Raw genomic sequence first — 11,053 nt, 5'->3', positions numbered from 1 at the left:
CATCACTGGATATTGCGGCGCGAGATTGACCAACAAGACGATGCCACGACACCTTTGAGTATTCTTGATCTGAAAATTAATATGCAACGAATTTTTACAACAAACGAACAACACACACTCAAATAATCTTGGTTAAAAAGTATCTAAGAATCTAATAATTCTAAGTTTTTTCCTGCGTTACTAATCTAAGCTTTTTATGCTCTAATTAAAATAATATTCAACAATATCGTAAAGTTTGCAAAAATTTTTAAAGTAATTTAATTGCAACGAATTTGTCAATAATTTTTAAACAAAATTTATAAAAGAGATTTATAACAAAAAAATATTTTGAATATAAGTAATTGCTGATGAATTTAACTGACAGTATCAATACCATCAACTAAATGGTCCTTATAAATATTGAAATCACATAATTCAAAACAAACAATTACTATGAGTACCTACGTTTATTATTGCAAAATCACGAAGAAAGAGAATTGCATGAAGTACCCTCAATCTAAAATTATTCCACTGAATGTATATATCGCATTTTAAACTAAAAAATGTGAAAACTTAAAAAAAATTAAGTCGGTATTTAAGTGTAAATCGATCCATGAAAGCATCGTAAAATAAATTGTTTTTTTGGTAGTTAACGTTATCGTTTAGCCTGGTTTTGTTAAGAATTTTGTTATTTTTGTGGTATAAATCAACATTCAACACAAAGCTTCTCTGATTATGAGTTGCAATACTTTTTGGTTTAGGTTGCGATATGTAAAATTACATATTTTTGTATACAGTTCTAAAATGTAAAGGAAAAAAATTCATATCTGTCTATTAAGGAAATTATTAAAAAGATATTATTATATTAATGATATAGAGAAGCGCCAACACGAATGCAAGTGGTTTCAAACCTCTGGTAGGCTATTCACCACTTTAACTGTCAGAAAAAATTTTAAATTGTCCATTTTATGTAAAAACATTTTGTAAGTTGCAATTGAAGTTCTGAAAGCTCGGGAATTTCAATTGAAGTTCAAAAAATTACAATTGAAGTTCACAATTTTCAATTGAAGTTCAGTAAATTATAATTGAAGCTCAGGAATTTCAACTGCAGTTAAGCAAATTACAACTGAAGTTCAGAAAATTACAATTTAAGTTCAATTATAATTTTCTGAACTACAAACAGAAATTCTGAACTTCAATTTTAATTTTCTGAACTACAAATAGAAATTCTGAGCTGGAATTTAAATTTTCTGAACTTGAATTGAAATTTTTGAACTTCAATTGTAACTTTCGAACCCCAATTGAAGCTTTCTGAACAAAAATAAAACAGGTATAGTATTAAAATTGGTGAATTACAAGTCAACTTACTCAAATTGTGAATTGCCTACTCGCGATTTGATGGTTTACTGCAACGAATAGTTGTGTTAGTTCTTCTCTTTTGTTTCCTATCTCATTAATTAATTTATTTAAGTTTCCCTTAACTTTGTATGCATACAATCGCATGCAATAAAATTTGTATTTATGTCTCACCAACAAGACTGAAAAATTATTACTTCCTTAAGACTTATAGTTAATAATTTACAACTATTATAAATAATCTAATATATTTAAAAAAAATGTTGAATAAAAGAAATGTTAATGAATTTGAATTAAAGAAATATTGGCGCGTAATCATAGTCAAAATAAAATAGATTTTAAATTTAGTTGCAGCTTTTTGACAAATTTTCTGTGAGCTATCTGTCAAAAAAGCTGAAACTAAATTTAAAACCTATTTTATTTTGACTATAATTATGCGCCATTGTATTTATATAGCAGTATAATCCAAGTAAAAAACGGTCATAATACTAGTGAAAAGGCGGTCATATTAACGTAAAAATACTCGTAAAGTTACAGGTATATAACTTAAAAAATGACTGCCATAGCGTGAATGTAAAAACAGTACAGCACTATAGTTTGTTTACATTTCGATAACCTAATACCGCATATGTGTGAGCAGTATCAAAGAGGATAAATACAATAAGAGCCGTCACTCGTTATTTTTTGGCATTTACTCGATGTATACTGAGAGGTAGTCGCTACTTTTTTTTTGGGCGAATGTTTATAAATGTCTTATATACATTTTCCGGGGGTATTTGTGTTTATTTTTCAACTGTATTTAATTAATTTATTTAATTCTCTTTCCAAAAATCACAGTTGCACAAGGGGCCTACACGGAATGGATAAATGCGAGGCAATTAAAAATGTCCCTCTCAGAAAACATTCGGCATCAATTTTTTCAATTTCAAGCGAGCTACTCGCCACAAAATAACGAGTGACGGCTCTTATTGTATTTGTTTGTTCCAATTGAAGTATGGTATTTAGTAACCATATATACTCATATATTATTTATATTTTGGACAGGTTCTATGCAAAAACTGGAATGCCACATTGTCTCGGCGCTGTGGACGGCAAACATGTGAAAGTAGTTTGCCCCAAACGTAGTGGTTCACTCTTTTTTAATTACAAAAATACATTCAGTGTAGTTCTGATGACAATATGCGATGATAGCTATACGTTTTCATTTGTAGACGTTGGTGCGTTGGGAAGCCAAAGCGATGGGGGAATTTTGGCACGAAGCGTATTTGGTAACATGATTCTAAGAAACGACCTGGAAATTCCTCCCCCAGATAACCTTCCAGGTAAAATGTTTATAACAGATAAGGTTTCAGTTAATTGATGCCATATTTCAAATAGGTACGGACCAAATATTTCCATATTTTTTCGTCGGCGACAGCGCATTTCCTCTGAAGCCTAATCTCATGCGCCCTTACCCTGGTCGAAATTTGTCACCCGCCAAACGAAATTATAACAAAAGGTTATCCTCCGTACGAGTGCACATTGAAAACACCTTTGGTATATTAGCAAATAGATGGAGAGTTCTTCATACAACGATTCACACTGCTCCAGAAAATGTGGACAAAATTGGTTTAGCAACTATAGTCTTGCACAATTATTTAATGCTTGACAGTAGTAGTGGATACTTCGATCCGAATAGAGCCAGCAGTGATGAAAATGGGAATTTCGATTGTGGACAACTTTCAACAAGAATGACATCTATTCGAATTGCTCATTCCAATCGATCAACAAATGAAGCATTTAGTTTGAGAGAGGAACTAGCGGAATACTTACTAGAAAGGCCAATGCGATCTGTGTGAAATCCGCAAACGTACCTTAAAATACCAATGCGGACATATGTAGCTACGTTTTTTATTTTACCAAATCTTATAATATTAAAAGCGAAGCTTTAAAATATACGGTAAACTAGGGTTGGAAAAATTTAAGTGCAGTAAATTATCCTACAGCTTTTGTGTTAAGTGTGAATGAGCTGTCTCTCTTTTTACAAAACTTGTTTTCGTCTTTTTACTGATATGTTTTAGAGTTCCACTCTCATTTAGTCCTTATACAAATCTCCTATTTGTTGCCACCTGTCGATATGTACCAATTATTGGACTTCACTGCAAACGGGAGCTAAAAAATAATAATATTAGCGTTTTCGGAGGGTGCCACCTACTTCTCAAGAGGGCCTGAATGGCTAATAAAATTCTTATAATTGGAAATTTGTACGGAAAGTCCTTTATTAACCAATCGAGTGACTATTCAAAACTATATTTTTCCACATAAGGTGTCATTTGGTGCTTTTTCCGAAATAATATTTAGCCTTGTTATGTACCCAGCCAATAAACGGTTTTCCTCAATTTAGAAAGAAACACACACATTCTAATTTATTATAAGTATTTATTTACGTTGCTATATTAGCCTTTAAATTTTGTAGAGATAATGTTAAATAATTATCTTTTATTTGTACTGAGGTTACTCATTCTTATCGCATTCATAGATCGTCGATGTTTTGCAAAACCGTCCAATTCGCAAAAGTGAGATTTGATAACCCAGAGCTCCAGACATCTAACTCGATCCAAAAAAACATTAATTTGATATTTGAGTACTAATTGTTTAAAATAACGGTTAAATTAACTTTTTATTTCAAAATTGAATATAAGCTTTTTTTGTTAAAATAAGCGAGCTTAGGGGAAAAACCGCAGGCATATTGAAATTCACGTGAACTAAACGTTATTAGGTATTTAGAAAAAGGATTACTTTATTATCATAGCAAAAACCTCAAAAGAAAAAGTGGTCTGTAATATGATACACTGCTCCCCTGTTAAGTTTCAGTTCCGCGAGAGAGGCGGAATTGCAATTGGTCGATAGGTGATTTTGCAAAGGCATCGACTAGATACATCTGCTAGTAATAACAGCAAGAATAGTTTGCAAATTTTAACACATATTTTTGTATTTTATATCCATTGATTAAAAAGAAATTTTATGAATTATATAACGAAAACTATGTCTATGATAATATTTAGTATGAAATATGTTAATTTAAATGTTTTTAAAAATCTCTATAAAAATTTCCAAATATATATTGAAAATTTAGTATGCAGTATAATTCATTTTATCATTCAATCATTCAAAATGTAATATTTAGTATGAAATATGTTAATTTAAATGTTTTTAAAAATCTCTATAAAAATTTCCAAATATATATTGAAAATTTAGTATGCAGTATAATTCATTTTATCATTCAATCATTCAAAATGTAATATTTAGTATGAAATATGTTAATTTAAATCTTTTTAAAAATCTCTATAAAAATTTCTAAATATATATTGAAAATTTAGTATGCAGTATAATTCATTTTATCATTCAATCATTCAAAATGTAATATTTAGTATGAAATATGTTAATTTAAATGTTTTTAAAAATCTCTATAAAAATTTCCAAATATATATTGAAAATTTAGTATGCAGTATAATTCATTTTATCATTCAATCATTCAAAATGTAATATTTAGTATGAAATATGTTAATTTAAATGTTTTTAAAAATCTCTATAAAAATTTCTAAATATATATTGAAAATTTAGTATGCAGTATAATTAATTTTATCATTCAATCATTAAAAATGTAATATTTAGTATGAAATATGTTAATTTAAATGTTTTTAAAAATCTCTATAAAAATTTCTAAATATATATTAAAAATTTAGTATGCAGCATAATTCATTATATCATTCAATCATTCAAAATGTAATATTTTTAGTATGTAATAAGTTAATTTAAATAAGTATTCTGTATTAACAGCAGCGAACAGAAAAATAGCAGTGGCAATCAAATTAAATTCGCCAATTAAATTCTTTTTTTTTCGATATTTGAAGAAAAAACTTCAATGAATTTTGTTGCTAAAACTATGCAAACCATTCGCAAAAAAGTTTACGAAAAATTCGAAAATTCGAGAGAATTTTACAAAAATTTCAAAGCTATTATTAGAGTTCTCTGAATTTCTTTAAGTATGTAGCCTTGTAGTGCAATCAATTTTAGTCTAACAAAGTTATAGGTCTCTCGAAGGGTGTTTTAGATTTTCCTCTATACAAAACGTGAAACAATTACTTTTTTATATCCAAATGCGTGTCGGGAAAAAAGTTTCGAAAATCAATCCGAAGTCTGAGAGACGTATAATTTTCTTAGACTAAAATAGATAGGACTAGAAGGCTGCATACTCAAAGAGATTCAGAGAACTCTAATAAAAGCTTTGAAATTTTTGTAAAATTCTCTCAATTTTTCGTAAACTTTTTTGCGAATGGTTTGCATAGTTTTAGCAACAAAATTCATTGAAGTTTTTTCTTCAAATATCGAAAAAAAGAATTTAATTGGCGAATTTAATTTGATTGCCACTGCTATTTTTCTGTTCGCTGCTGTATGTCTTTACAATACACACACACACATTTACCATCAAGTAGTAAAATTTCATTACTCGAAGTAACATAAAACTGTCAATTAATACGTCCAGTTTTGATTTGCATCTACTTTTATGGCAAAAATGAATTTTTTTCTCACAAAGGTCTATTGTAGCTGCTTACATAATTCAGCCATCTTACTTTAGCGCAGTAAATTCGCTCCATGCAAGTTTAGCAAAATATGTCTAATTAATTTCCAAACTTATATTTTAATCTATGCAACTATTCATAATTTTTGTACAGGAGCTGTTATCCCTCAGAAAAATTATGGTATACTTCCAAACTAGCAAAGCAATAGCGAAATTTACAAACGTTTCAGGATTTCCCTGATAAAACGCCCCAAAGTCCTAGATCGGCAATACATACAAACACAAAATACATTTTTATCATAAAAGGACCCATGTACAAATTAGAAGTTTTGTAGTATTTTTTGATAAGTTACGTAATTGCTTTATGAAACGAAATAAAACCTGAACTACGAATAATAAAATTACTATGGGTTAACTGCGTGAGCAAAAGTGTATATGTATTAATAAAAAGTTTATAGGTTTGGTAAAGGCTTAACTAGTCTAGTCTCTGAGTTGAATTACTTGAAAATTGTGCATCTAGCAAAAGAGAAAGATGTATATTTATTTGCTATCAAGTTTTAAATAAAATTTCAATGTTTTGCACAAATTTCAACTATAGAATATACGTTATTCAATACCGATAGGTTATTAAATTGCATACTTCAACGCTCGAATTTGGTCTCCATTCTCAGTATAAAGGCAACATATGACCCAAAATGGCATACAATGCCGTTGGGAATAACTGGTATACATAAATATCGTTAGCTTAATTAACAAAGGCCCTAACTAACAGACTTTTTGATACTGCATTTTTCGCACTTTGGTATATATTAAAATACGCCCTGACAAAAAGTTTAAAGGGTTAGAACCATAGCCACTTTTGAAATACCATACTGTGTTTTGTGAACGCGAAAATAAAATGTGATTCGCTACTCGTACAAATTTGAAATATGTTGGTTAGGTCCCTTGTGCATTAAGCTAACGATATGTCTGTAATGAGAGGTAAGCAGTCGCAACTCCACTTTTAGTCCAGATGGAATTAGTACCATTTTTCAATTTTATTATGGCTTCTTGACCTTCTGGCAAAAGATCTTAGCTCAGATATTGTTGGTTGGCTACACTTCGAACTTTACGATGTATTGCCATTATCATTGTCATTGAGGTACTTGTTTTTCTTATTTCTCAAAATATATTTTTTGAACTTACGACTGTTTACCTATCAGCTAAAGACGTGAAATTATTGAACACTTGTCTTTCCTAGTTCTTCATAAACTAAAGCAACAACTTTCCTTTCAATATTGCGCACATTATTCTGTGATAAGTTGGCACTGGAAATTGTTTTCGCCAAGCTTTCAAACAAAAGCGATGTTGAATCCCGTATTTTTTCTTGCTCAGGGGCACAAGCTATCTCTTGGATTGTTTTTGCGCATTCTTTTAGCACATCCTTGAAAACTGAAGTAACTTCGGCATCTGCTTGCTTTTTTGACTTCCGGTTCTTATTCTGAGCGACATAGCTTCTAGCTGGTTTATCATTTGAAGGTTTGGAATTCTCGTCAACTAACTGTGGTTCGTATACTATATACGGTTCGAAAGTAGCATCCATAATTGCATTTGGAGAATTGGAACAATCTGTCGAATTTTCGTTTATTTGCGATTCGTATACAATAAGTGGTTCACGATTTGAAGAGTTTGAGCAATCTGTTGACTTTTCATATACATCAGTATGTTCGTTAATTATGCCAGGATCACAATTTCCAACATTTCTAAAAAGAAAAAAATATGTGATTGATAATCTAATCTAATCTATTTTCTATTATATACATCCCATTCCCGATCACACTATATTACATATAGAGTATCACTGTACTAAATATTGTGGTAATTCTAACTCATCTTTTGATACCACTCCTGGAATTTTTAGACGTGTAGTAATTGCGAAATGTAATGAAAACCACTCAAGCCCATCGCGGCAATATACATAACCCTATACTTACTTTCTTGAATCAGGATAGTCGTCTAAAAACTGCATTGCATTCATGTATTTCCAACTTTTTGTAGCACTTCCTGCGGCGCTCCCGGAAGGAGATAGCGCACAGCGCTTACGTCTTTTATAAGTGTCTCGCAGACTTTTCCACTTTTTACGACATGTTTCTCCTAAAAAGGATACTTAAACATATGAGAACCCACATCCAAACATATAAATACTTACCATCCAAGTTCAATGCTATGCCAATATTTTCAAATATCGACAGCTTTTTATTTAAATTTTTATAATCTGAAGAACCAAGATTATATAAACAATCGTTTTCCTTAACTTTTTCTATGATATATTCACTTATATCCATTTTAATAGCGAATTTTTCTCAATTTTCAATTTGCATACAAAATTTTCACAAAATAATTTTACACAAACAATTGATTTGACTATACTAAGGGTGACCATATGAAAGGCAAAGGAAGAGAGAAGAAGGAACTAATGACTTCACACAAAGAACTCACTGAAAAACTTTATTATTATCATGCAAATTAATTTATTCTAATCCAGAGTTTGGAAATGTATGTTTGTGCTTTTTAAAGAACGAGATAAATGTATTTTTAGTTTAAATTTAATGTGAGCGTTGAAGCAAAAATAAATATGGTCACCTTTGGCATAAATTGTCATCATCGCCCGGCGGCGACGATAGAATTACATCTATCGTCGCAAAATGACGTCGCGTAAATTCCGCGCTTGGCGTTCATTGTGTTCACCTTCATGTAATTATGGGGATTCTACTTTTGACAAGGCGATCGTCATCGCGTTTATTTCGCGGCGTCAGGGCATTGTGTTTCAAGCTTTAAGTGTTCCAACGACACAGATATTAGTAATTTTCCTGGTCAATTTACGGGTACATATTTGCGGGGGTAAATACTGTTACAGGCAATCAGTCACGAATATTCCTTCTAATCTGTCGCTGAAGTGTACTGTGATATTTCAGTAGTTGTGACAAAATCACTGGAACACGGGTATTTGCCAACTCTAATCGCTATATTAAAGCTAAGTAATTGCATTACAAATATGGCTGCGTCGACCGTCACATCAGAAAACATTCGAATACAGCCACCCTTAGGCTTAAAAGCTCTTATTGATCATTTTCAGAATATTTACCCAGATCAACCGAATCCTCTACAGGTGACAACTATATTAAAATATTGGCTTGGTGGCCAGGATCCCTTGGACTACATCAGTATGTACAATTGCGAAGGCGATGCTGAAAGGGACATTCCCCCTCACTGGCATTATATCAGCTTTGGTCTAAGTGATCTTCATGGAGATGGACGAGTGCACATCCGAGAAAGTAATGAATCCAATAACCGTTCTGGTATGGGCTTCGAATTAACTTTTCGACTTCGCAAACCAGACAGGGAGACTGAAAATGGCGCAGAAAAAGATCGGCCACCAACATGGCCGGCCAACTTATTGCAAGCAATTGCCCGCTACTGCTTTCAGACTGGCAATATTTTATATTTTGGGGACAACATCCCTTGGCGTAAGAGTCTAGATGGCAGCAGTATCTCACGTTTGCAAAACATTCTTATTGCTCAAGATCCACAACTCGGCTCTATTCAAACAAATTTTGGTACAGTAGAATTCTGTCAGATAGTTGGTGTTACAGACGAAGAACTTGAACAAGCATCGCGTTGGAATGGACGAGGAGTATTAGGTTATCTTCAACAGGATGTGGAAACTGGAGGAAAATATTTGGTTACAGACATGAATCGTTCGCATAGTGTTTTTGAACTCTTTCCAGAATTCTTATCAAACTTGGAAGATGATTTGGAAAAGCAGGGTTCCGATTTGGCAGGTGTTAATGCTGAATTTACATTCCGCGAAATGCAAGAGTGCACACATATTAAAAAAGAAATTGATTCCAATACTTTGAATGAAAAATGCCTTATTGAGGAGAATAACTGTATAGAAATTTCGGATATAAAACGTTCATCTAATTTTCCGCAATCAATGTCAATTAGCAGTAATTCTTTACATAAATCGTGTCCTATTAGCTATCAATCTCATACAGCAGACACGGCAATATTAGATGGAATTGAAATAACTTTAGCTCCGTATGCAGCAAAATACCTTAAATTAGCAATAAGGGATCGAATACGACATGGTCGCCATTTCACTTTTAAAGCTCAACATTTGGCTTTAACGTTTGTAGCAGAATCTGTTACAGGAGCAGCTGTTAATAAATCTTCCCCATATGGTGTAATTGGATATTGGATTCAAGTTCTGATTTCAGACGAACTAGTTCCTCGTATGATTGAGACGTTTGATTGTTTAAAAATAGATGATAAAAGTGAATGTAAAAAACGTCATGAAATGCATTGGCCAGATTTTAAATTAAAGCTCATTATAGATGACTCTATCGTAATAAAGTCATCATATTCAGTCTTGTAAATGTTGCAATCAACTATGCTCATTTTGGTATTCATACATAAAAAATTGCGCTAATAATATTATAAGTGTGAAGCATGATATAAATAACGTAAGGGTAAACCGTTGAGAGTGGAAAGAAACATTTTTGAAGTTAGAAAGTAAATGAGACAGGAGTTAAGACTCACAAAGTGGCACATATCTTTGAAGGGAGAAGACTTAAGGCTCACGATGGGCACACTAACTGGACACTGCCTTTTTCCGTCACATGCGTATAAGCTAGGCCCCTTTAGTAACAGCAGGTGTAGGAAGTGCGAGCTGCAGGAGGAAACGATTGAGCACGTTCTGTGTTGTTGGTGTTCTAGCGATAAGGACACTACCCCGAGGGCTTTGGTGAGTGCTATCGATGTTGTTGATAGTCCTTTGCCGGATGCTGGTCCGGAACATTCCAGTGACAAGCACTATTAAGGTGCTAGTACGTCCATCTCGGGAACGATTAGGTATGACTACATGAAACCTTATACGGCATCCCGCCCTTCCACCTTCTGGATCCATGAGGATGATGGTCGCTAGAACCTCGGCTGTTAAAGAAACAGGATTCGCTGTTGTTAATGTTGTTGTTGTTGTAGCAGTGCTTCGCCCCATCCAATAGGTTTGACCAATCACAAATTGCCATCAATGTCCTATAATGGGAGTCCGAGGAAACTTGCTGTTTCAACAGGGGTGGACCATAATGACCACATTACAATTGAAGGGATGGTTGG

At 32.5% G+C, this 11,053-nt stretch overlaps 2 protein-coding genes across 2 annotated transcripts; one reads left to right on the top strand and one right to left on the bottom strand.

Moving 5' to 3' along the window:
* Positions 1-5,372: 5,372 nt before the first annotated feature.
* On the bottom strand, positions 5,373-8,220 carry LOC137238022 (uncharacterized). The gene is made up of 3 exons (XM_067762539.1): positions 8,085-8,220; positions 7,870-8,029; positions 5,373-7,638 (listed from the first exon to the last, which is right to left on the bottom strand). Exons 1-3 carry the CDS (start codon positions 8,218-8,220, stop codon positions 7,113-7,115), a joined length of 822 nt encoding a protein of 273 aa, XP_067618640.1. The 3' UTR covers positions 5,373-7,112.
* Positions 8,221-8,810: 590 nt separating this feature from the next.
* Positions 8,811-10,322, top strand: Su(fu) (suppressor of fused). The gene has a single exon (XM_067763713.1). The coding sequence runs from the start codon at positions 8,931-8,933 to the stop codon at positions 10,311-10,313; it is 1,383 nt and encodes a 460-aa protein (XP_067619814.1). The 5' UTR covers positions 8,811-8,930; the 3' UTR covers positions 10,314-10,322.
* The last annotated feature ends 731 nt before the right edge of the window (positions 10,323-11,053 follow it).

This window comes from Eurosta solidaginis, chromosome 1 (assembly GCF_040869045.1).
Source record: "Eurosta solidaginis isolate ZX-2024a chromosome 1, ASM4086904v1, whole genome shotgun sequence".
NCBI lineage: Eukaryota > Metazoa > Arthropoda > Insecta > Diptera > Tephritidae > Eurosta > Eurosta solidaginis.
The sequence above is the reverse complement of the archived record's forward strand: the minus strand, read 5'-3'. Positions and strand labels throughout refer to the sequence as shown.